The 27017-nt window shown below is 42.9% G+C and overlaps 1 protein-coding gene and 1 long non-coding RNA gene across 10 annotated transcripts in view; both read left to right on the top strand.

The window, feature by feature from the left end:
• Positions 1–2601: 2601 nt before the first annotated feature.
• Positions 2602–27017, top strand: part of LOC127537549 (NACHT, LRR and PYD domains-containing protein 12-like) — a 127713-nt gene continuing 103297 nt past the window's right edge. For 3 of the 9 annotated variants that reach the window (XM_051960131.1, XM_051960129.1, XM_051960136.1), the window contains exons 1-10: positions 2602–2981; positions 3065–3193; positions 3306–3419; positions 3685–3757; positions 3918–4143; positions 4322–6116; positions 11214–11387; positions 12271–12444; positions 13931–14104; positions 19650–19823. In XM_051960131.1, coding sequence (XP_051816091.1) covers positions 2863–2981; positions 3065–3193; positions 3306–3419; positions 3685–3757; positions 3918–4143; positions 4322–6116; positions 11214–11387; positions 12271–12444; positions 13931–14104; positions 19650–19823 — 3152 coding nt within the window. In that variant the 5' untranslated portion in view covers positions 2602–2862. Of the gene's footprint in view, positions 2982–3064; positions 3194–3305; positions 3420–3684; positions 3758–3917; positions 4144–4321; positions 6117–11213; positions 11388–12270; positions 12445–13930; positions 14105–19649; positions 19824–21960; positions 22135–27017 lie in introns of all 9 variants that reach the window. The other 6 variants (XM_051960133.1, XM_051960130.1, XM_051960134.1 and 3 more) reach the window with 4 other exon arrangements.
• Positions 15691–17000, top strand: LOC127537558 (uncharacterized). Its single transcript, XR_007947288.1, has 3 exons — positions 15691–15847; positions 16375–16496; positions 16640–17000. It is a non-coding gene; the product is annotated as an uncharacterized LOC127537558 (long non-coding RNA).

Below are 27017 nucleotides of genomic sequence, written 5' to 3'. Positions count from 1 at the left end.
CTGCCTGGCTGCATACTGGAGCTATGTCGAAAATTCATTTCTCCATCACTCACATGTATGAAATTACATATGGAAACGGTTGTTGCTAGAGGTACGGACCCGTACCCGTAGCCTGTGGACTACGGATACTGCACTTGCCATTTGCCAATCAGATATGCGAGATCTGGTCACGCGACTCCCGGTAGACGCTAGCGGTACGGACCCATAGCATCGGTACTACAGGTACGGACCCTAAACCTGACCCTAACACTAACCCTAACCTTAACCTTTGCTTACCTTTCAACAGTTTGCAGTGGTTAGCAGCTTCTTGGCTCGCGAGACTCGCGTACGGGTCCGTATCTGTCTGGCAAATGGAAAGTGCCGTATCCGTAGCCCACAGGCTACAGGTACGGGTCCGTATCTGTAGACACTACATATGGAAACAGACCCCAGGTTGAAAAAAACCGAAGTTCCCCTTTAAGAGACTGCTGGCATCATTACCAGACCACTGTCAAAGAGGCTAAAACTGAACACTTTTCAAATATTATAATGTTGAGCCGTCATAACCCATGTGTATTATTCAAGACCATGAATTCTGTCCTAAATGCTCCTAAGGCTGCCTGTTTTGAAGCCTTTCCTGAAATGTGTCATGACTTTTTAGACTTTTTTATTGATAAGGTGGCCACTGCAAGGGCTCTCATCGTAGCTCCTGTCCTTGACCACTCTGCTTCTATCCTCTGTTCTGCTGTTCCCCGTTCTACTGTTTTCAATCAGGTTGAGCCGGTGACTCTGTCGCTTTTGGAAGACGTGGTTTGCCATATTAAGCCTTCAGGTTCCCCCCGTCTATGCTTGCACTAGGAATTTTAAATGAAGAGCCACTGTGGCTCACTCATAAGAATAACATGAGCCACAAAAAGCCACAATTTTCTGTGTCAGTGATAGCAGAAAAATGGAGTCATTTTCCTGCATTCTGGTGCATTTTGAGGTAAAAAAAATGCTCAATTAAACAGTTTCATTTTAACGATTTTATTTCTACTTATATGTATGTATGCAACACGGTCTCACGGGGATTCATGAAACTGTCACGTCAGTTTTTGTTTCGGTTTCGTGCGCACCAACACGATGTCGTCATGTTTTTCGTGCCGCTCACACGAGCGAACCCCGCTGTGGTAATCACATCTGAAAGTGGTTTATACCGGCGGATTTATGACGATCTAAGCTGTCCATCGGCGTTTGTGGCCGCCGCTGCGGCCGCCGCTTCGGCCGCCGCTTCGGCCGCCGCACATTCTTTAAATTCCTATGCAAATTCGGCGGATTCATGACGATCTAAGCTGTCCATCGGTGTTTGCGGCCGCCACTGCGGCCGCCATTGCGGCCGCCGGACATCCGGCCACAACAGCGGCCGGATCACATCTGAAAGTGGTTTATACCGGCGGATTCATGACGATTTAAGCTGTCCATTGGCGTTTGCGGCCGCGGCTGCGGCCGCTGCTGCAACCGGATGTCTGGCGGCTGCAATGGCTGCTGCGGCGGCAGCCGCAAACGCCGATGGACAGCTTAAATCGTCATGAATCCGCCGAATTTGCATAGGAATTTAAAGAATGTCCGGCGGCCGAAGCGGCGGCCGCAATGGCGGCCGCAAACACCGGTGGACAGCTTAGATCGTCATGAATCCGCCGGTATAAACCACTTTCAGATGTGATTACCACAGCGGGTTTCGCTCGTGGTGAGCGGCACGAAAAACATGACGACATCGTGTTGGTGCGCACGAAACCGAAACAAAAACTGATGTGACAGTTTCACGAATCCCCGTGAGACCGGGCTGATGTATGTTGTTATTTTCATCGTTTTTACACTCCTCCTCGGCTGCTCTGAGCATCTGGACCTGTTTAAGTCTAAATCCTGAATATAAATATCATCACAAAGTGTGAGTCTATATCATTTTGCTAAACTTTCAGATCAAAATTTAATGTTCTTTTCGTAAAAACAGGCAGTCAGGGGTGAAGACACATTTTCATGTATATATGCATTTGGCCATTTAAAAACCTGTACCTGAAACATGTTCATGATCAAAACTTTTTGACCCATAAAAATATTAATTTCATGTCCAATTTACCTTCTTTTCCTCCGATGTCCTATTCTTCAACCCTCACTATGTAACATATCTCACAACTGTAGCATAAACTCAACAAAAACCTCCTCTTTCTTGCTTTTCCTGATCGCAAATGACTCGCCTTGTGGCACACCATTCAGAGATTTCAGCTGCTCCTATGCACACCAAAGTCAAAATGGAAGCTCAGAGGGGACACAGCCTTCTCTGTGGTTTCACCAATTTTATGGAACAAGTTGCCCTTGCACCTTAGACAGGCTCTTTCCCTGTCCATTTTTAAGACCCATCTTAAAACGTACTTTTATTCCCTGGCTTTCAATCCAGCATGAGACACTGATTTTATTTATGTTTTAGGGCCTTTATTGTGTGTTTCGGGTTTTGTTAGTTTTTTAGTGCCTTTTATTTTGTGATTCTATTTGTTTTTAGTTCTTTTATTATGTATCTCTGATTTTATTTGTTTTTAGTGCATTGATTGTGTATTTTTATTGTATTTGCTTTTAATGCTGATTTTATTTGCCTTGTTCTGTGTACATGTATGTACAGCACTTTGGGTTAATTGGTGGTTGTTAAAAGTGTTATACGAATAAAGCTGCATTGAATTGGATTGGATATAGTGGACTTGGACAGAGAGAAACATGTCAGATGTTGAAGAGTTTTTCAGTTTTTAGATGGAGTGTTGAGGTGAAGCAGCTGTCCCAAAGCTGGACAGGTTTCCTCCAATCAGAGCTGAGTGTGTTTGTCATGTGACTGAGAGGAAGGAGGAGAACTAATGTATGACTCCCCCAGCAGGTTGTTGTTTGTCTACTATGGATCAGTGTGAGGACAGAGAGGAGGGAGTCCCTCCCTCTAAAAGATCTCTGTGTGGAGATGAGAACCAGAGCAAAGCTCAGAGGTGAGATGAGCATCTCTAAGTGTCAGAGCTCAGCATCACATCACTGCTGTCATTATTCACACTCACAGCTCTGTGTGTTGAAGCCCAGAGCAGCAGAACACACACTCTACTGGACCTGGACCTGGACCTGGACCTGGATCCAGCTGTGTGTCCATGAAGAGTGACTGGTCAAAGGAGTCTCCTCCTTGTTTCAGACGATGTGCAGATGGAAGGTGAGACAGTAAAAGTGACAGAAAGACATTTCAGACTCAAGATTGTTGTTTTGTTTATTAACAGCTTGAAGATGTTTTCCATCAGTTTTTATCTGTTCTGGTTTTGTTTCAGGATCCAGCAGCAGAGACCAGACTGTCCTAAACCCAGCTGTCTGTCCTTCAAGAGCGACCAGTCAAAGGATGAATTCATGACCTTTAAAGACGTCCATCCATCTACTGATCAGATGTAAGCTGGGACTGACAGAAAGAGTCACTTATTGTAGAACAGAACCAGTTTGTACGACGTGTTGTCTGACCTGCTCTGAAATCCAAAGTCTTTGTGTCTGTTGTGAACGTCCACATCACAGTGAGTTGAGACATGATGAGGTTTAAATGTGGAGATAACTGGTTCCATTTTTAGAGTCTCCTGAAGACGTTGATGGTGTGGTAGCTGGTGTTTGTCTCTGTGTGGACAGACGTACTGAGATCTAACTGTTGATGTTGATCCACAGAGTGGAGCAGCAGAACTCAGAGGTTCCCAGAGCTCAGTCTGTCCAGCAGCATCACCTGGACTCCATATTCATGGTGAGTTCATGGACAACAAGTTGTTCTCCATCTGTTGTGTTCAGGCGTCTCCATGCTGCTCTTTGTAGACTAGTGGACTGTCAGTGTGTCCAACATGGATCTGATGTTTGGCTCCATGATTTGACTCTGATGGACTCATTGACACATTTCTCTGTTCCAGCTGCTGGAGGACAACATGGTGACTTTTGTGAAGAAGGAACTGAAGAAGATGCAGAAGCTTGTGAGTCCAGATTACCCAGAATGCTCAGAGAGTCAGAGGGAGGATGAGGAGGAGTTGGAGGGTGATGATGAAGATCAGAGGAGCAGCAGAGAGATGTTTGAGCAGATCACAGTGTTGTTCCTGAGGAGGATGAAGCAGGAGAAGCTGGCTGACTGTCTGCAGAGCAGTAAGAGGATTTGTGTAAAGACTGAAGCTGCTGATCAACAGAACATTTACTAAAGTCTCAGAATATCTTCACACAATCAGTCTTTAGGGGACAAACTGTCACCTTCACTTTATTGCTTTGGTGCTTTAATATCCAGGTTACTTCTACTTCACTGCTTCTTTCTTGTGTTTTCATTCAGAACTTTCTGCTGGAGTTTGTCGACGTGAACTTAAGTCTTCTCTGAAGAAGAAGTTCCAGAGAGTGTTTGAGGGCATCGCTAAAGCAGGACAGCCGACCCTCCTGAATGAGATCTACACAGAGCTGTACATCACAGAGGGAGGGACTGCAGAGGTCAATGATGAACATGAGGTCAGACAGATTGAAGCAGCATCCAGGAAAGCAGACAGAGCAGAAACAAGCATCAGACCAGAAGACATCTTTAGAGGCTCACCTGGAAGAGATGGACCAATCAGAACAGTGATGACACAGGGAGTGTCTGGCATCGGGAAAACAGTGTTAACACAGAAGTTAACTCTGGACTGGGCTGAAGACAAAAGCAACCAAGACATCCACTTCATGTTTCCATTGACTTTCAGAGAGCTGAATGTGCTGAAAGAGAGAAAGTTCAGTTTGATGGAACTTGTTCATCACTTCTTCAGTGAAACCAAAGCAGCAGGAATCTGCAGCTTTGAATACTTCCAGGTTGTCTTGATCTTTGACGGTCTGGATGAGTGTCGCCTTCCTCTGGACTTCCACAACAATGAGGTCCTGACTGATGTTAGAGAGTCCACCTCAGTGGATGTGCTGCTGACAAACCTGATCAGGGGGAAGCTGCTTCCCTCTGCTCACCTCTGGATAACCACACGACCTGCAGCAGCCAATCAGATCTCTCCTGACTGTGTGGACATGGTGACGGAGATCAGAGGATTCACCGACCCACAGAAGGAGGAGTACTTCAGGAAGAGATTCAGAGATAAGACGCAGGCCAGCAGCATCATCTCCCACATGAAGACATCACGAAGCCTCCACATCATGTGCCACATCCCAGTGTTCTGCTGGATCACTGCTACAGTTCTGGAGAAGCTGCTGAGAAGCACAGAGGGAGGAGATCTGCCCAGAACCCTGACTGAGATGTTCATCCACCACCTGGTGGTTCAGACCAAAGTCAAGAAGGTCAAGTATGATGGAGGAGCTGAGACAGATCCACACTGGAGTGAAGAGAGCAGGAGGATGATTGAGTCTCTGGGAAAACTGGCTTTTATTCAGCTGCAGAAAGGAAACCTGATCTTCTATGAGTCCGACCTGACAGAGTGTGGCATCGATGTGGAAGCAGCCTCAGTGTACTCAGGAGTGTTCACACAGATTTTTAAAGAGGAGAGAGGGCTGTACCAGGACAAGGTGTTCTGCTTCGTCCATCTGAGCGTTCAGGAGTTTCTGGCTGCAGTCTACATGTTCCACTGTTACACCAACAGGAAGGAGAAGGTTCTGGAGGACTTCCTGGGAGAAGACTGGAAAGACAAGAACAGAGACACTCTGGATGTGTTCCTGAACAAAGTCATGGAGAAATCTCTCTTCTGTAAAAATGGTCACCTGGACCTGTTTGTTCGCTTCCTTCATGGCCTCTGTCTGGAGTCCAACCAGAGACTCTTAGGAGGTCTGCTGGGTCCGACAGAGAACCATCCAGAAATGATCCAGAGAGTCATCAACAACCTGAAGAAGATGAACAGTGAAGAAATGTCTCCAGACAGAAGCATCAACATCTTCCACTGTCTGATGGAGATGAAGGATCTCTCAGTACATCAGGAGATCCAAGAGTTCCTGCAGTCAGAGAACAGATCAGAGAAGTTCCTCTCTGAGATCCAGTGCTCAGCTTTGGCCTACATGCTGCAGATGTCAGAGGAGGTTCTGGAGGAGTTGGACCTGGACAAGTACAAAACATCAGTTGAGGGAAAACGGAGACTGATTCCAGCTGTGAGGAACTGCAGAAAGGCTCGGTGAGTCCAGATGTGATGAACATGATCAGTCAGAGTAGATCAGTAGTTCAGTTCTTTTCATGTTCTCACTGGAACATCTCTTTCGTCTTAACGTTCCACTTGTTTATTTCAAACATCATGTCAGCTGTGTTTAGTCTCAGATGTTCTTCAGCTGCTTCAAACGCTGTGGAAATGTGGATTTTTCATGTTGTTGTGTTTGAAGCTGATAAATGAATGAAGACAGTTTTTCTGTTTCATTCTAATAATTGTTCCATCAGACAGTTTGTTCTTCTGAGGGTCTTCCTTTGGCTGATGGAGGAAACATGCAGATCTGCTGAAACTCATGAAGAACTGTAGAGGTTCTTTATGTGGAAGCATTTTACAGTTTTCAGTGAAGCAGTAAAGTTCTGATCACATGAGGAGGATCTGAAATATTTTCTGACCAGACACAAAGATTTGATCAGATTATTTCTCTTCTCTTCAGTTTAACATCAGATCTGTGTCATTAACAAACATTTCTGAAGTCTGACAGAAATGATTGAAGGAATTCTTGCTGTCACTGATGTGAACTGAATCTGAACTAGAAAAGCACTCAGAGAGCGCAGTACTCCACCAAGGCTACTCTGTATCATTTCCGACGGATGAAAGCTTTAATAACAAATGACCTTGTGCTGAGTACAGGCATGTGTTATGCATGTGAATGTTATGTATGGATACCGAATCACATGTAAATGACTCCACCCGATCTGGTTTCTGTCATACTATTGAATAGGCTCAATCCTGATACAATCATCCCACAGAAATGGGCCAGTAGGTCCCTACTGTTGTGATCATCTATTCATTTAGTTGATCCAATGCTATTAATGCCCAGTAGGCACAGCAGGTACGTTATAGAGCTCATTTCCCCCACGCCGGTTAGAAGCTTTATTCAGAATATTATCTTTTTAAATTGTTAATACTAAAACCTGAACATCAAATTGTGACATAATCACGTTGGTCGACAATGCAAAACGTTACAATCTCACAATTTGGGCCTGAAAATTGTGAGATTGTAACGCTTTTTCCCCCAATTCTTTTCTGTTGGTCTGACGAAGGGTCACGTGACTGCTTGCTGCAGGCTTCTCAAAATAAAAACATGGCGGCCATTCCTTTTATTTTCCGTGGAAAATGCATTATTTTAAGATAGTTTGGACAGAAAACCATTTTGATGACATTTTTAGCGAAAAATATATATCACACTTTCACATTATCCATTCAGTAATAGGAAATGATCTTTGGTTTGGTTTGTTTTTAAGCTGAATTTCACATCACGGCATTAAATTGTGACAGTGTCACCTTTTCTACCGTTATGGTGGTTGAGTAGGACGACGAAACCACAGACAAAACCAAGTGGTGTGTTTATTTTTGTATTGTTGCATTGTATTTATTTCCATGAACGTGCTTTTACCGCAATCATTTGTTGAGCTCATCCATACACCAGTCAGCGCACAGCGATCTAGCCGTTGCTATGGTGGTTGTGAAAGCTGCACTTCCGGCACCTTTCTTCTTCGGTGGTGTCTGTGTAAAACAATGTCCAACATGCAAACAGCACACCTAGCGCCATGAAGCACAAAATGCAGGTGTACATCAATGACATCTTACAATTACAATGTCCTGTCTTTTAACGAATAAAGACACATTGCATCAGTTTTTTTCAATATTTTGGATTTCGATTAATTAGAGAATCAACAAATTGACGTAATTTCCTGGTGGGTGTGTTTATGCAGCCTATTAAATACCTTTTTTCCCCATGAAATAAAGTACAATTCATACATCATGGTCCGGTGTTCATTGTTTGTTTTGTTCACTGACATAGTGCAATAAAGTTGTTTTTTTTTTAAACCATCCAGTACCGTAATGAATATTGAATAAATATGGCATCTCGTTTACATCTCTCATTAAGGAGTGAGAAATTTACTGACGTTGATTTATGATTCAAGACAAGCAGAGGACACACTGTGTGCCCCTTTAATGTCCAAAAGGCCAATTAAGGTCAAAATCTCACAGATTCTTTGACCAATTTGGACCAACCTGCACATGCTTGATATTGGGTCCTAAAGCAATACTGGTGTATGTTTTCAGACCACCAGGACCTACAACGGCAAAATAGGAGCAAAAAAGACACTGGAACAGGGGCCTTTTTTAAGATGGAAATCTAAAATGAATGAAAAACAGTATGAGAACATCAATCAAAGTGCACCAAAGTGCATAAAGTCATAGAACAGGGTGTGCTGAATGCTCTGGGAGCAAGTCTGCAGTGAAAACACCTTTTATGGGGTCAAGGGTCACTAAAGGACAGAAAGCTGAATTAGTGTTCAAAATAAGGCTGACGGCTGAACGTAAATAAAGGCTTTGTGAAACTGTTATGAACTAGGCGGGAGAACCCCCGTGGGGACCCCACGGGGGGCAGAGCTGGATCTGGGACTGGGGACTCCTCGGGGAACGGAATTGGGGACTGGACTGGGGGCTCTTCAGGGGGCAGTACTGGGGACAGGACTAGACTCAGGATTGGAGACCTCCCTTCAAGGCTGCAGGGGGAGCCTTAGGCTCCTTCAAGGCTGCAGGGGGAGCCTTAGGCTCCTTCAAGGCTGCAGGGCCCACATGGACCGAAGACAGGGCAATGGCCTCTACAAGGATGGGAGACGGGGCGACGGCCCCCACACGGACAGGAGACGGGGTGTCGGCCCCCACACGGACAGGAGACGGGGCGTCGGCCCCCACACGGACAGGAGACGGGGCAATGGGCCCCACAGGAATCGGAAACGGGGTGATGGTCCCCACAGGAACTGAAGACGTGGCGATGGGCCTCACGAACACAGAAGGGAGTGAGGCGGCACAGGGCTGTTTCTCGGCTGGGGGTGAGACAGCATTGAGCCCCTCCAGGACAGTTGTGGCAGTATTTACTGACTCCAGGAGTGAGGTGACGGGTCCGAGTACCCCGGGATCTGTAGAGGTAGCCATAGACTCCCCATAGATCAAATAGGCAGCCCTGAGCCCCTCCAACCCCGAGATGGTGGCGTTAAGTGCCACATGGGCGGAGGCGACGGCCTTGGTCTTCCCAAGACGTGGTATAGCAGCCATCAGTTTCTTCGCGACTGCCGAGGCCGCTCTCCGTGCCGCGATGGGCCCCACAGGAGCAGAAGATGGGGCGATGGGCCCCACAGGAGCAGGAGACGAGGCGGTGGCCCCAACTAGGACTGGAGATGAGGCGATGGCCCCCAGATGGACTGAAGACAGGACGATGGCCCCCGTTCGAACAGAGGACGGGGCTTTGGCCCCCACAGGGACAGGAGAGAGGGAAGCGGCACGGGGCCTCTCCCCTGCCGGGGGCAAAGCGGCACAGGGCCTCTCCGTGGCAGGGAGTAAGGTGGCACGGGGCCTATCCTCAGCAGGAAACGAGGAGGCGTCGACCCGCTCAGAAACTGAGCACACAGCCTCTCCAACACTACAGGCGAGGTGGCACGGAGCCCCTCCAGTACTCCAGGTGAGATAGCACAGGGCTGGTCCGGGGCAGGAGTTAGGGAGCTACAGTGTCTTCTGGAGCTGCGTCGTCGACGACCAGATTTTCTGGCGGCTGACTCCTTGGCTAGCAGGGAACCAGGATTGGTTGGACTGTCAGAGGAATGTCTAGGCAGGTTGGTCAGGGGGGCATTCAGGAACTCTAGAAGGCTGCAGGGAATGCGTGGAATGAAATCCGGCCTCTCCGCAGCCTTTCTGCGCCCCTCCCACACCGCTGCGTCCCTGGGTGCCTGCCCGGTGGCATTCCTCCACACGTCCAACAGCATGTAGAGGTCACTGATGTAATTGTACGCCTCATCAGTTTCGAAAAAAAAATCAACGGGGCCTATGGGGATCAAGGGGAAGACTATCTGATCTGGGATGCCTGCTGGGGTCTTAGATGGCTGGATCATTCTGTTATGAACTAGGTCGGAGAACCCAAGCAGCAGACAGACAGACAGGTGGATGATTTACAAAAGGTTTAATAAAAATAACAAAGAAAAATCAAACGGTAGGCACGGGGAATAAACAGAGCGGGGAAACTAAACTAAGGATGGCGGTCTAGGGCCGCGATAAAACTAAACTAAACTAAGAGGGGAAGAGGAGGTGACTCACAGAGTGTCCGGGGAATGGGCAGAGTTGAGGGAGCCGGTGGTGGGATTGTGGTGAGGACTAGGGGCAGGCAGACAGGGAGTAGACGGAGGAGGGGGGCAGAGCGGAGCGGAGATGACGAGCAGGCGGGGCAATCCAGTTTGTCCGGGGAACGGTGTGCGTATGACAGAGAGCGGTATCCATGTGGCAGAGTACGGCGTGAAGCATGAGGGAATGATCCAGAGCAGAAGAGGGAGGAGCCATGACAGAAACATCAGGAGCTTCACCATTGTCTGGCTGGGGTTTGCTTCTTTCATGTCCTAAATATGTAGCGGGACTCAGAAACACCCCACAGTTTAATCATTTGTTCCTTGTATGATTTCCAACTAAGGAATCAGTCATTTTGTAGTAGGATGGCAATCATGTGATGGTCAGCAGGTAACTGACACAGTGTACACGTTAGGGTTACAGCGGTGCCATGCTAGCTGCTATGTCTGGCGATGGGAAATACTTAACAAATCTGTGGATCCAGACTATAAGCAGCATCAATGCCAAAATCTAATCACTTGGTCCTTGTGTCGTTTCTGACCTTCCCTGAAAATTTCATCCAAATCTGTTGGTCCATTTTTGAGTAATGTTGCACACGGACAGACAGATTCACAGACTAATGTACACCGATCGTCACATAACTCCGCTGTTTCTTGGCGGCGAAATTAGTTTGAGTTGTTGGTTTTTATTTCACATTATTTTAAGTTTTATCTGATTAAACTATATTGTTCTTTATTATCAGTGTTACATGCAATATTCAGTTTTTGTGACTTTAAAAGACTCAAAACAGTCAAACAGTGAGAGAAGATCAGCTGAAGCACTGATGTGAAGAACTAAATGTCCAACAGGACCAGTCCAGATGTTCTGCTATCAAATGCATGAAGGAAATATAAAATGTCCTCTTTCATAACAAAATGTTTTGTCATTTATATCTCATTACAGAATTACGCACCGTTCTCTCTTTGAAAGTCACTATGAAGTCGTGGCCTCAGCTCTGAAGTCCAACCCCTCCCATCTGATAGAACTGGACCTGAGCTGGAATGACCTGCATGATTCAGGAATGAAGCATCTTTGTGATGGACTGCAGAGTCCAAACTGTAAACTGGAGACTCTAAGGTCAGTTCACTGTTGATGGTTTATCTATTTATCCAATTTAAGTCTTTGACTGAAGTTTTGTTGATAAATTTAGAGTATTTTCCTGAAAACAGTGTGAAGATGTTTGAGATTGTTGAAGTGTGAATAAATCCCCTGATCAGCTGACTGCAGAGTTCCCAGATGGAGGACAGAATCCACAGTCCTGCTGTGTGTCTGAATGTAAAGCTGATGTGAAAGTGATGTGAGGCTTCAGCAGTGTGACTTCCACACATCCAGTCAGTATGTTTGTGTTTCCACAGTGTTTGTGCTGAGCTGCAGTGGAGCCTCAGGAAGTCAAAGAGGAGTTTAGTTGTCAACAGTGTGGAAGTTGATTAGTGTGAGTCAGAAGCTGAAGCTTGATGTTAGTGTGAGCTGAGCTGATGAAGTGATTCCTTCCAGTGGAGTTGTGTTAGGAAGAGAGCAGTGGACAGTCAGTGTGGACAGCAGGAATCAGAATCCCTCTGTAATGTACAGATGACGTGTGACTGTTGTTGAAGACACACTGGAAGATGTGAAGGAGACAAAGTCAGCAAGCTGATTTCCACAGAAGAAGAAGGTGATGGAATAAATGAAAGAATGAAGAGATTTGATGTTGATCCTTTGATGAGAGAGTGGACTGAGGTCAGCAGATGTTACTGATGTGTGGACATGAATAGGTGGATGAATGTTGTGCTGACATGTGGATGATGTGTGTAGAAGGCTGACATGATGATGATCCACAATAAGAGAAGGACAAAGTCACTGTGCTGCTTTTAGAGAAAAGCTGATTGATGAGGACAAAGTAATGTTGATCTGCACATTCAGAACCTGAACACATCTGATGGATCATCAATGATTTTATACACATCTTTGATTCTTTATTCAGATTGGATGATTGCAGTTTGTCAGAGATCAGCTGTGATTCTCTGGTCTCAGCTCTGAAGTCCAACCCCTCACATCTGGAACATCTGGACCTGAGTAACAACAGCCTGAAGGATTCAGGAGTGAAGCATCTGATTGGTTTTGTGGAGAGTCCAGACTGCATCCTGAAGACTCTGAGGTCAGACATCATGTTTTCTTTGTGCTCTGAGATGAATGTGATGTAAAGTTGTGGTGACTCTAAACTGCAGCCATCAGGCTGATGTTCTACTGATCCACACTGAGGATCTTCATGGGAACATCTGTTTTCTTCTTCTCTGCTGTAGTCCTTTGACTGTGGCAGAGAAATGTTGAACTGCACATTTCAAAGCTCAATAGAAGCAGAAAAATCCTCCAGTGAATAATTGACTGTGAAACTCTGACACACGTGATCTTCAGCTCAGATCTGACCTCATGTTTTTCTACACTTCAGACTGAAACCAGGCAGCAACTCAGGATTATTTTCTGGTTTATTTTCCTGTCAGTGATTAAATAAAGTCTAAAAGGTGAAAAGAGTGAAAACTGTTGAGCCACTTTGTCAGAGTTGAAGGTGACGTCTTCAAATGTCTGGTTTTGTTCCAGCAACAGTCCAAAAGCACAAATATTGAGTTTAATGTGACAGAAAGCAGAAAGTGTTGACAGTGGACAGACTGGAACCAGTTTGGTGTTTTACTGGATCAATGACTCCAACCATGATGGAAATGTTTCTGATGTTTTGTCCATGGACTCATCAAATAGTGGACTGATTGTCTGAGCTGTAATTGAAGCAGTTTTTCATCCTGAGAGACAGAAACTAATATTCAGCATCTGCTGGTTCAACACTTGGATGAAGCCATGTGATGTTCAGAAAGTGAAATGTTGAAATCCAAGATGCAGCCGTTTGATTTAGCTGCTGATGAAAGGTGAAGCTGATCCATCAGTTGTTGAATGAGCAGAAAATCCAGCAGCAGAAGTTGTGAGAGTTGATGAAGAGTTGAAGTCATTTATCAGGAGCAACGGAAAGATTTTCTGCTGGAGTTTCTGCTGATTTTCTTCTTTTCTCTGCTTTGAGTCATTTGAAAGTGAAGATGTTTGTGTTTGAGAAAAGAGTTTGAAGACGTCACCTGGTCCTCTGAAAACTGTGATGGACACTTTCCGCCATCAATGACAGATGGATGAAGAATGAAATGATGTGAATGTAGAGTCCTGACTGAAAGGTCTCCATGGTTCCAGAACATGAAGATCTTTTAGAGTCTGGAGCCTCATTTTGTCCACGTTTCCTTCTTGTGTGTTTGTGTGACTGTGAGCAGAAAGTGAAATAAATGTGTGAGTGTTTTTCCTTGTGTTTGTTGCTCAGCATGAGTTTGTGTGGATGGAGCCACTGGTGGAGCTGCAGAGTTTCAGAGCTGAAGTCACTCCGTCTTTATTGAAGCAGCAGCATGTTGTCATTAATATTAATCAGAGCTCTTCTTCACTGCTTCTGTTGGACTGTTTGAAGCTGCATCCTGTTGGCTTCAGCTGCTTGGAGTTTCCATTTTCTAAACTTTGACCTTCTGAAGCTTCTTCAGCTCTGAACTCATGATGAAACTCTGAATGATTTCAAGCATTAACGTTGTCTCCTCAGCTTACATCTTTTATTCTTCATTCAGATTGTTCAGCTGCAGTTTGTCAAAGATCAGCTGTGATTCTCTGATCTCAGCTCTGAAGTCCAACCCCTCCCATCTGGAACATGTGGATCTGAGTAAGAACTACCTGCACGATTCAGGAGTGAAACATCTGAGTGGTTTTGTGGAGAGTCCAGACTGCATCCTGAAGACTCTGAGGTCAGACATCATGTTTTCTTTGTGCTCTGAGATGAATGTGATGTAAAGTTGTGGTGACTCTAAACTGCAGCCATCAGGCTGATGTTCTACTGATCCACACTGAGGGTCTTCATGGGAACGTCTGTTTTCTTCTTCTCTGCTTTAGTCCTTTGACTGTGGCAGAGAAATGTTGAGCTGCACATTTCAAAGCTCAATAGAAGCAGAAAAATCCTCCAGTGAATAATTGACTGTGAAACTCTGAAACACGTGATCTTCAGCTCAGATCTGACCTCATGTTTTTCTACACTTCAGATTGAAACCAGGCAGCAACTCAGGATTATTTTCTGGTTTATTTTCCTGTCAGTGATGTAAATAAAGCCTAAAAGGTAAAAAGAGTGAAAACTGTTGAGCCACTTTGTCAGAGTTGAAGGTGACGTCTTCAAATGTCTGGTTTTGTTCCAACAAGAGTCCAAAGCACAAATATTCATTTTAATGTGACAGAAAGCAGAAAGTGTTGACAGTGGACAGACTGGAACCAGTTTGGTGTTTTACTGGATCAATGACTCCAACCATGATGGAAATGTTTCTGATGTTTTGTCCATGGACTCATCAAATAGTGGACTGATTGTTTGAGCTGTAATTGAAGCAGTTTTTCATCCTGAGAGACAGAAACTAATATTCATCATCTGCTGGTTCAACTCTTGGATGAAGCCATGTGATGTTTGAGAAAGTGAAATGTTGAAATCCAAGATGCAGCCGTTTGATTTAGCTGCTGATGAAAGGTGAAGCTGATCCATCAGTTGTTGAATGAGCAGAAAATCCAGCAGCAGAAGTTGTGAGAGTTGATGAAGAGTTGAAGTCATTTATCAGGAGCAACGGGAAGATTTTCTGCTGGAGTTTCTGCTGATTTTCTTCTTTTCTCTGCTTTGAGTCATTTGAAAGTGAAGATGTTTGTGTTTGAGAAAAGAGTTTGAAGACTGTAACGGCCAGAATACTATGGTTGCTGTACACGGTTTTGCTGGTAGTTGTATGGAATGAATTTCCTATCATAATTCAAGAGCATTTTAAATTGATTTGAGGGCAGCATTTATCGATTTCATTCTCAGATTTTGTGATATTGTCTCTCAGAACTCTGCTCTCGCGCTCAAATTTCCTCTGAGCGTGCTCAAACTGTGTCCTCGCACTCGGTTACGATGCTGCTCGCGCAGATTTCCTGCGCTCAAACTCAAACTCTTCCTCTTGCTCTCACGGAACTTCTGCTCACGGATCTCTGCTCTGCTCTCAGATTTTTGTGTATCAACGCTGTCAACCAATAGAAGGCCGGCAAGCTTTGCCCAATCAGATTATCCCTGTTTGTATACGGGTGCGTTCGCTGTTTTCTGAGGAGCGTCGCATACGGGCAGGCACTCTTTCAACAGGTTTTATCCACTCCCTACCTCCGGGACTGTAATAAATGTGATTTCTTTTATTTTTTTGACCACTGTTGGAATAAAATATCCTTCAATGCATACAACAGCGTCCGAGCTTCTCATTAAAACGGCTATATTGTATAATAATAGCGGCATCGAACACTGCTCTTTGAGGTGTCCTGGTGGTGAAAACAATGTCACCATGACGCCGCTCGGGGACGGCTGCCATCTTGGTCCGGTCATCGTACTTACAGTTCAGCAGCAGAAAGAACCAGATGCCAGAGCACTGTGCCGCATATTCGTGTTCAAATCGCCGGATCGTCGAAAACAGGGCACGAGGGATTACTTTTCACAAGTAAGATTGAACATTACTATTGGTTGTATTTTGTGAATGGAATATTACTGTGCTGTATTTATGCCCACCAGTGAAATCATGGCCAGCTAGCTAGGCTATGTTTACTGCCGGTGTTGACCCGTCTGTGAACTGAGACTTTATAAGTCATATTCCACTGACTTAGATTACAACTGACACAGGAAAGCTAAAATATATATTACTGGTATAACACTGACCAGCGAATTTTACACAGGTGGCACAGACTGTATTGTTCACATGTAATTCACCCTAACAACAGTAAGCTAGCTCTAAAGTGTCATACCCACCCACTTACTTAAAAATACAAACAACTGAACATCTGACTGTAGAATAGTTTGCAAACAAGGTTATTCACAGTTTAAGCAGTTTTGGTTCATTATTAACAGATATGCATCAAAATTGGAGTTTTGTTGAAGAAAGGTTGTAAGAAATTTGAAGAAAACCTCTTGACCTCTTTTGTAAGATGTTTTTGTATAGACTCTCCCAAATCTTCCATTTTCATTTTGAAGGTGATGTGTGCCGTGCAAGCTTGGTCAGAGATGCTGTACCATCATCATTTGATGAGAGCTCCCACCTTCTAGCTCTGAAAAACAATGGAGGCCTACTGATTCCATCACAAGGCACAGTGAAGGTTGGATTTTATAATCTTGTTTATTTTTTTATATTTGCATGTTAAAGTTGCTTTGTTCTTTATTTTCTCTGTACTGTAAAGTGTATTTTAGCCCTGTGTGAAGTGCTATATAAATATCTTTTTATTATTATTATTATTATAAGGTGCTGAGAGTTGCAGAGAGGGTGATTCTCCAGGCTTCAGCAAAACAAGCTCCAAAGGTGTCAACAGTCACATCGTCTGGGAGGAGATTGGAATGGAGGTGGTTTTTCTGCTTGGGGAACACATTGAAGAAAGACAGTTTGGTATCGACAACCATCATTCCAGCTTGTTGTCATTGGTTGTGTCCGTGGCTGCACCATGTTGCCAAACTTACCTGTCTTGACCTGCAGAAAGGGAGCACGAGAAAGACGCTCTGCAAAACAGTCCTCGTTCATTGGTTTTAGCTGTAAAACGTTTGTACATGTGTAAATGTGGTTTAGGGCAGGGATGTCATGTTCTTGTGTTAACTTGAGAATTTACATTTACATTACTTTTTATTCTCTCTGCTTTGTACATCTATATGATATATATATATATATATAATCATACGTATATGAATTATATTGATAGTCTATATATGATTTATATAATAATTTTCTCTGATATATTGATTATATTAATACTTCATACATGATTTATATATGTAGTATGATTTTCTCTGATCTATAACTTTTATAATATATGTGTGAATGATGTTGATACTCCATCTATGATTTATATATATTCATTTTCTCTGATATATAACTTCTATCTATTGTTTTATATAGAAATATGTGTTCATTAGTCAGTATTTTATATATATATAGCGTAATCATATATTGTCTCTTCAAATTATTAAAATAATTGACTTTGCTGCTATAATCTGCTTACAGTGTTTGCAAAATACTTGTTTACAGTCGAGCTTAATATCAGAATATTCTATTACTGTTAATCCTGCTATGAATATTAAAATATCCCAAACCATTTGTCCTGTATCATAGATCCATGTATGATGTTTGCAGCAAATAAAAAAAGTATGAAAATCAGTTTTAATATTCAGAGTTAAGATGGATTAAATGCGCTGTCAAACAGCGCTGAGTGGAGCAGGTGACCAGACCAAGATGGCGGCCCCCCCACTCGTCTGTGGCGTCTACTCTTTATATATGTCTATGCAGCAGATGGCTTGCTAAAATGGACCGGCAAAGTCGAAGCGCTCAGGCAAGTTATTTTTTTAATTAATTTTAATGAAAACTATAAAATATTTATTTGATCATATACCTGGTTTTAAACATACATGAACACCATACAAAATGTATTTATATATCCCTGTATTTTCTTTGTTTTGTTTTGAGAACGATTTATATCATTAATAATCGGATGCTATCCTCATCAGGAAGTGGTGCTGAAAATGTTAAATATAAGCATTCTTGTTTCAGGTTATGTTTAATGTGCAAATGAGGTCCGTACACTCAGATAAGACAATGCGCCAATATGCACTGCTTTCTTTTCCAACAGAACCTGCTCAGACATCATATGTTTGAAAGACTGCAAACCAAGTTTCAGTATGTCATCAGTCATCCTTACTTGGACCTTGACTATCTAAACTTCATGTGCACCCATGAATTGATACTTGCTGATGCATTAGCAGACCAGATGGAGTTGCCATTGGATATAGTACATGGCTTAATAGAACTGTGCTGTCTGGTTAGACAGAACATAGAAAATGAGCAAGTAATTCCATCAGTTCAATCATCAATTCATGGGTGCACATGAAGTTTAGATAGTCAAGGTCCAAGTCAGGATGACTGATGACATACTGAAACTTGGTTTGCAGTCTTTCAAACATATGACGTCTGAGCAGGGTCTGTTGGAAAAGAAAGCAGTGCATATTGGCGCATTGTCTTATCTGAAATGAATTTAAAAATAACTTGCCTGAGCGCTTCGACTTTGCCGGTCCATTTTAGCAAGCCATCTGCTGTCCCGCTGCTAGCTTCAGGATGGTGACATTGTTTTCTCCACCAGGACACCTCAAAGAGCAGCGTTCGATGCCGCTATTATTATACAATATAGCCGTTTTAATGAGAAGCTCGGACGCTGTTGTATGCATTGAATGATATTTTATTCCAACAGTGGTCAAAAAATAAAAGAAATCACATTTATTACAGCCCCGGAGGTAGGGAGTGGATAAAACCTGTTGAAAGAGTGCTCGCCCGTATGCGACGCTCCTCAGAAAACAGCGAACGCACCCGTATACAAACAGGGATAATGTGATTGGTCAAAGCTCGCCGGCCTTCTATTGGTTGACAGCGTTGATACACAAAAAATCCGAGAGCAGAGCAGAGATCCGTGAGCAGAAGTTCCGTAAGAGGAAGAGTTTGAGTTTGAGTTTGAGCGCAGGAAATCTGCACAAGCAGCATCGTAACCGAGTGCGAGGACACAGTTTGAGCACACAGAGCAAATTTGAGCGCGAGAGCAGAGTTCTGAGAGACAATATCACGAAATCTGAGAATGAAATCGATAAATGCTGCCCTCAAATCAATTTAAAATGCTCTTGAATTATGATAGGAAATTTATTCCATAGCCGCCAGCCTCTCCACTTCACTGGCTCAACCCATTACAAGACATCACCTGGTCCTCTGAAAACTGTGATGGACACTTTCCACCATCAATGACAGATGGATGAAGAATGAAATGATGTGAATGTAGAGTCCTGATGGAAAGGTCTCCATGGTTCCAGAACATGAAGATCTTTTAGAGTCTGGAGCCTCATTTTGTCCACGTTTCCTTCTTGTGTGTTTGTGTGACTGTGAGCAGAAAGTGAAATAAATGTGTGAGTGTTTTTCCTTGTGTTTGTTGCTCAGCATAAGTTTGTGTGGATGGAGCCACTGGTGGAGCTGCAGAGTTTCAGAGCTGAAGTCACTCCATCTTTATTGAAGCAGCAGCATGTTGTCATTAATATTAATCAGAGCTCTTCTTCACTGCTTCTGTTGGACTGTTTGAAGCTGCATCCTGTTGGCTTCAGCTGCTTGGAGTTTCCATTTTCTAAACTTGGACCTTCTGAAGCTTCTTCAGCTCTGAACTCATGATGAAACTCTGAATGATTTCAAGCAGGAACTTTGTCTCCTCAACTCACATCTTTGATTCATTGTTCAGATTGGAGAGCTGCAGTTTGTCAGAGATCAGCTGTGATTCTCTGGTCTCAGCTCTGAAGTCCAACCCCTCACATCTGGAACATCTGGACCTGAGTGGGAACAACCTGAAGGATTCAGGAGTGAAACATCTGAGTGTTTTTGTGGAGAGTCCAGACTGCATCCTGAAGACTCTGAGGTCAGTTCACTGACTGTCTGTTGCTGTTGTAGATCTGACAGTGTTGGGCAAGCTACTTGAAAACTATAATGAGCTAAACTAGCAGCTACTGCGTGTTAAATCAAGCTTTACTACACTGAAGCTATGACCCACAGAAATGTAGCAAGCTAAGCTACAGCAATATGGCCAAAGTAGCTTAATACATTCAAGTTACTTTTTTTTCTTACCAAAAAATTTCAGGGACTAATGAAGTCAGTCAAACGGAGACAAGAAAATGCTGACTTGTTTATTATTAAACCATCATTTTTGTTCTCAGTGCTCCAAACTTAGTAAGTTGATGCACTGAGGAATATGTGGAGCTATATTTAAAATGAATCAACCTTTTTACAGTAGAAATCATTGTTTTGATTTTCTTTTTAGTTTGTATTGCAGACATAATGTATCTGATAATTAAGTTGCAGTAGCTTATATTAACACACCACTTACATTGGAGGGTATAATAGGTTGCATTTGATATCATTTCCATATAAAGTAAGCAATGTTATAGTAAGACAATTTTATACATAATTTGGGTATTCACGTTGGGTATTAAATCAAGTTTTATTTCTTAAGTCTAATATCTATGTAAAATCATTCAATGCTTTCCCAAAGTGCTGTATCCACTGCTACTTAACTCAATTTTGGTCTTGAGCGTAAGATTAAGATATTTAATCATTTATGCCATCACTTTTGCTATCCTTTCTGTTATTTTTTTCAGCCATTTGCTCATTAGTGTTAACAGTAATACTGAAGAAGACAGATTTTGGTTTTACTATTACCTTGTTTTCTCCCGTACCTCTTCCCTCCTATATGTATCAGTTTAATTATTTAATCCTCCAATTTATACATATTCACACACTGCCACCACAACCTTACGCTTAATTTAATTAATTTACTGCCACGCGAATTTTAGATGTTGAAAAGTAGCTCGTTTGTGTGTGCATCTTATACTACGGTTGACATGTGGTGGTTAGCTAACTGCTGCTGGTTGTGCATATTCGGTAGTCACCTGTATATGGGTTCTCTGATTTGTATTTGACGTCTTTGAAGTTGAGTAGGCATCTGAAAACAACTTTTCTCCGTTTTTTCACAAAAACTCATATAACTATTTAGGTAGGGCCACGGTGACTCTGACTCCTTCTCTGCCATCTCTCAGTGAACTGAAGCGAGCGTCTGTGTGTGTGTGTGTGTGTGTGTGTGGATCCAGTGGAAGGGATTGTTGAATGACGACATCAACAGTTCCTCCGCTTCTATTGGTCGACACAGACATGTCGGCGTTTGGAGAGGATGTCACTGTCTGATCCTTAAAAGTGTGAGATGAGACTGCAGCAGAGCAGAAAGCTCTGCATCAAGCAGTTCAACATTCAGCATTTTTAATGTAGCTTTTTGCGTTCGCTACCGCGCTACATGACCAAAAGATTAGCTAAGCTGTTGAAACGTTATTTGATTTTGTAAACAACGACGCTATCACGTCGTTACAGAAAAATGTAGTTAAACTACTAACGACGCTATTTGTAATGACGTTACTGCCCAACACTGAGATCTCATGTGTTTAATGACAACTGAAGCTCATTTCTGTTCAACAGAACTTCCATCCATGAAGCTGTAAATCTGCTCTGGTTCACATTTTCTGTTTTTGTCCTAAATTGAGTTTGTTGTGACGAAAGTGGAGTGTTTGTATCAGAAAGTGTATAAAATGTTGAGTGTTAGTTGTTAAAGCAAATGAATGTTTGTAATTTGAGCTGAAGAGTCACATCTGGATCCAGAAGATCCTCTGAACTCAGATCAGTCTGAAGAGACAAAGTTTAGTGAGTGAAGTCTAAATATTTCTTTGGTTGTGTTGAGTTTTATTTGACTGATCCTGATCCTGTTGATGATGCAGCATGTTACTGATGTGTGGACATGAATAGGTGGATGAATGTTGTGCTGACATGTGGATGATGTGTGTAGAAGGCTGACATGATGATGATCCACAATAAGAGAAGGACAAAGTCACTGTGCTGCTTTTAGAGAAAAGCTGATTGATGAAGACAAAGTAATGTTGATCTGCACATTCAGAACCTGAACACATCTGATGGATCATCAATGATTTTATCTACATCTTTTATTCTTTGTTCAGATTGAAGCACTGCAGTTTGTCAGAGATCAGCTGTGATTCTCTGGTCTCAGCTCTGAAGTCCAACCCCTCACATCTGGAATATCTGGACCTGAGTCAGAACAACCTGCAGGAATCATCAGTGAAACATCTGTTAGATCTTATGGAGAGTCCAGACTGCAGCCTGAAGACTCTGAGGTCAGTAGAAGGTTCCATCAGTCTCTGCTGCTTCCAGCAGTTTTCTACTAAACACAGTCAGTATCAAAGCAAAGATCCAGTGTCTCCTGTAAACCTGCAGCTTCTCAGTGAAGCTGTGAGAGCAGAATGGAGACAGAAACACAGAGACAGCAGTCAGCCAATCAGAGGAGCCACAAGCTTGTTGTCATGGTGTGTTTGATGGATGTGAAGCCGACTGTTGTTGATGTGTTGAGGAAATAAAGTTGATTCCAGCTGACAGCCTTCCAGATGTGCAGAGACAGTGGTCCTCCTTCATCAGAGTGTCCATCAGATCTGATCTCACTGTTTGTTGTCTCATTCCAACAGTGATCAGCTGATCAGTGTGATGTTTGTCACAGCTCTGAGATCAGTGAGACTGAAGCCTGCAAACCAGCGCCTCTTATTTCACAGCAGCATCTTTACATTCAGTCATTCTCTCAACATTTACTCTCATTTTACATGTTGGATCCTTTTGTTCAATTCCACAGAATTTGGAATCAAATCAGGAGAAAAAATGTCAATTTACACACAAACCATAAAAAGAGGATCAAACTGTAAATCCTTTTGTTTGTACAATAATGTACTTTTACAAATATCAGTGTGTTCTTTTTCAATGTTTGCTGCCAAAATGACAATTTACACACAAACCAAAAAAAGAAGCTCAATATTAATGTACTTTTACAAATATCAATGTTTTCCGGTGTTTTCCTCTAAAATGACACATTTTCACTGTTTAAATCAGTAAAAATTAAGGCTGTCAACATTAATGTTGATTAATCATTATCATGATTAATCTTATTTCAAATTTTAACACATCTGCCCCTCAGAATGACTCTAAATCCCTGAAATGTCTCTGGCAGCACATTTCAGGCAGTTTGTCCCAGTAGACTTACTGTTGTGTAAATGGACAGTTAATCCAGTAGTGACAGAACCAAACAATTCCACATGGAAGACGGTAAACAGTCGGACCTGACTGATTTATTGGCTGGCTGATAAATCTGTAGATTATAGCTCTTTTAAAAAAAAATCATCCTCGGCCGGAGTTTGCCGATTAAACGCCGATATGTTCTTAATTCCTCATAAAACAGTAAATGATTGAATGATGTTCTTGAGCCGTTTGTCCGATCCATGGAGCTCTGACTCCATCCAGTCCTCAGTCCTCACCGCAGGAGTAAACTACAGCCAGGTGACATTACAGGAGTGGGCGGAGCCAACAGGTAAATTCAGAACCATGTTGTTAAATTAACAATGACTCAACACGTGTCCCATTTAAGTTAAGAGAAAAAGTTCAAATGATGAACATTGCTGTCTGTCTTCAGCTACCGTCATGATGTCACTCTTAGTTTTACTGTCAGAAAATCCTAGAATGTGACCCAGACTGGAACAGCAACTCACTGTGTTGCTATGGAGGAACATTAGTGTGGGACTATTTGTGACCATTATAGTTTTAAATGCTGTCAGAGATGACATGTTTTCCATCTGAGAAAGGATCTCTGGTTTTTATTTTGGTTCATATGAGTCCTGATTTCATGGCAAAGAAAATAATGGAGCAGAGAAAATGTGATTTAACATTAAAGGACATCAAAGGGCTGCAGAAATAATGTTTTGCAGTAACTTCACTCATTATGCTGCTTATATACAGCAGATATATATATATATATATATATATATATATATATATGTGTGTGTGTGTATATATATGTGTGTGTATATATATGTGTGTGTGTGTGTGTGTGTGTGTGTGTGTGTGTGTGTGTGTGTGTGTAATTCAAAAAGATTTATGATTTACAGTTTTTCACAATTGCTACAACACATTTCTTGAAACCTCCACCCATTTTCTCAAAACCTTAAACACAAATCCAAAATTTCAAACTACATTCACAAAACCTCAAGACTTTTCTGTCAAAATCAAACTATCACCTCAAAACCAGTTCTCCTGTGTTCAAAACCAAACTATGCGTTCAGATCTTACACACAGCAAGTAAAAACATGTTCACCTCAGATCAACACTACATGAAATAACTTAGGACACAGTGCGCAGTCCATGTAGTGAACAGAAAATGTTTATTTTACTGTAAATGTATTCAGCAAAAATAAATCATTGAAGTCAAAGTGATATCTAAATTCACTTTCATAACAAAAAATAAATACAAAACAAACTAAACAAAAGCACACTACTGCATAGTCACAGTCATGGAGATTCAGTCTCCAACAACTTGTCTTTGTGCGGGGTCTGGCCAGAGGACTTCATCTACATCGCAGGCAATTTTTTCCCTTGCCAGACAACGGGGGAAGAACCCTCTGGTGTGCCGAACCCAGCCTTGACAAGACTCTGCAGTTATCTCATCACAGGCCTGTTCCATTGCCTCCAATAAATGTTCCCTGGTGTTGGGCTGTTGGTCATCGACCTTCCACCGCCATGCAGAGAAAAATTCCTCTATTGGATTCAGGAAGGGGCTGTTGGGTGGAAGGAAAACCTTGATGAAGCGCTGGTTGTGAGTGAACCACTCACAAATCAGGACAGCATGGTGAAACCTCACATTGTCCCAAACTATGACATACATAGGATGCACTTCTTGCTGATTCTGCTGCTCACGTTCCGTCATAACATTCTGTAGACCACCTAGAAATGCCAGGAGATGTTCAGTGTTGTATGGCCCCAGGTTTGCATGACGGTGGAGAACCCCCCAGTTACTTATGGCTGCACAAAGGGTGACATTGCCACCACGCTGGCCAGGGACTTCCGCAATGACACGTTGACCAATTATGTTCCTGCCTCTGTGCCTCCTTTTTGCCAGATTGAACCCTGCTTCATCTATGAAAATGTATTCATGGGGCCTTTCCATGGAATCCAGTTCAAACACTCTCTATAAAAATAGATAAAAAGTTGTTTAGTACAGTAAGTAATACAGAAAGACAGACTACTTCAATAGTGTATTTACAGTATACAGTCCAGATTTACATACAACATAGTTTACAGCACTGTAAAAGGAGCAACTGCAACTACTAGCCTACAGTAACAGTCGGCCTCTGAGCAGACAGTTGTACTGAAAGCATCAGTGCGGAAAGTGTGTGTAGGTTACATTTACCTGCACATACTGATATCTTAGATCGTTGACTCTTGCAGAGTTTCGCTCAAAGGGTACCCTGTACACTTGTTTCATGCTGAGTCTGTTTCGTTGGAGGACACGATCAGTAGTTGACAGACACACACTATTGATTCCATCAAAGTTGACATGGTCTTCAATCACTCTCTGCTGGATATCCCGGAGTCGGATGGCATTATGTTGAAGGACCATGTCAACAATGAGTCTTTCTTGCTGTTGGGAGAACATAGAAGGCCTTCCTCCCTCATGTGGTCGTCTTTCAAATCTACAAAGAGGAAAATGCACTTACAAACATATCCAGCCAGTAAAAACAGTATTGTAATATGCATTACAGTACTTACAGTAAAGTACAGTAGTATTCTTGATGTCAAAAACATATACAGTAAATACATGTATGTCGAAGACACAATTACCTGTTGTCTTCTCTGAATGTCCTGATGATGCAGGAGACAGAGAACCTGCTCAAATTGGGTTGGACTCTTTGTCCTGCCTCTCTCATTGTCATCCCATGAACCAGGACATGGTGGACAATAGTTGCCTGAATTTCATCCGTGATGACTGTTCTCGGTCTTCCCCTTCCTCGTCCTCTGCCTCTTCCTCCTTGTCCACCACCTCTCACGCGAACTCCTCTGCCTCTCTGTATTTTTCCATCCATTGTCCATGGAAGCACATGTGCCACCTGTGCACTCTGAACTGGCTTTTATCCTTCCCACTTGGTCTGATCACATCATTAGAGACATGCGTGTTCAATTTTGAGTTGTGTGTAAAAGATGACAGCTGTGTTGGAGTTGTGTTCACATTTTGCCGCCAGTGATTACAATTTTGCAAAAATGTGGTGAAATGTGTTTAGTGACTGAGAATGTGTCTCAGGTTTTGCAAAAAAGAGCAGATGAGTTTTGCAAATTCAGCATAGGACCTGAACAGTGTTTAAGTTTTCGCCAAAAGAGTGTTTGATTCGATGAATAAGTTTAGGCCACTGAGAATTTGGTTCAGAGAATGGGGTTTAGTGTTTTAGCAATTGTGAAAAACTGTACGTGGAAATCATAATGATAAGACTGTTTTGGTTTGTGGTGACTTTAACACTGATTTATTAAAATCTAATGATCATGTGAAAACCACAGAGTTTGTTAATATTCTGTTTAGTCTGAGTTTCCATCCGTTAATTGTAAAACCGAGCAGGATAACCAAAGATGCTGCAACACTGATGATATTTTTACAATAGTTAGTGGATTATTATTGACTGATTATTGACTCCATGAGGACGGGTTCTCAGACACCATACAACTAAGAAAAACCTCTAACGACTGATTGGTCTGCTTGGTCTGGCCATTGGACTGGGGATGGAACCCTGAAGTGAGACTAACCTTAGCTCCCAGGGAGTCACAGAAAGTTCTCCAAACCTCCGAGGTAATCTGAGGTCCGCGGTCCGACACAATGTCCTTGGGGGATCCCATGGAGGCGGAACACATGCTGGACCAGCGCCTCGGCGGTCTCCTTAGCTGTGGGGAGCTTGGGCAAGGGGACAAAGTGAGCCGCTTTAGAAAACTGGTCAACAATGGTGAATATAACTGTGTTACCTCAGGAGACAGGGAGACGGGTGACAAAATCCATAGCGATGTGTGACCAGGGACGACGAGGAACCGGGAGCGGTTGAAGGAGGCCAGGGCTGGGTTGATTCGGGGTCTCACTCCGCACACAGGTGGAGCATGCGGCAACAAACTCCTTGGTGTCCGCGGTCATGGTTGGCCACCAGAACTT

This window comes from Acanthochromis polyacanthus, chromosome 15, assembly GCF_021347895.1.
Source record: "Acanthochromis polyacanthus isolate Apoly-LR-REF ecotype Palm Island chromosome 15, KAUST_Apoly_ChrSc, whole genome shotgun sequence".
NCBI lineage: Eukaryota > Metazoa > Chordata > Actinopteri > Pomacentridae > Acanthochromis > Acanthochromis polyacanthus.
Note: the sequence above shows the minus strand (reverse complement) of the source record. Positions and strands in the feature narration are given on the sequence as shown.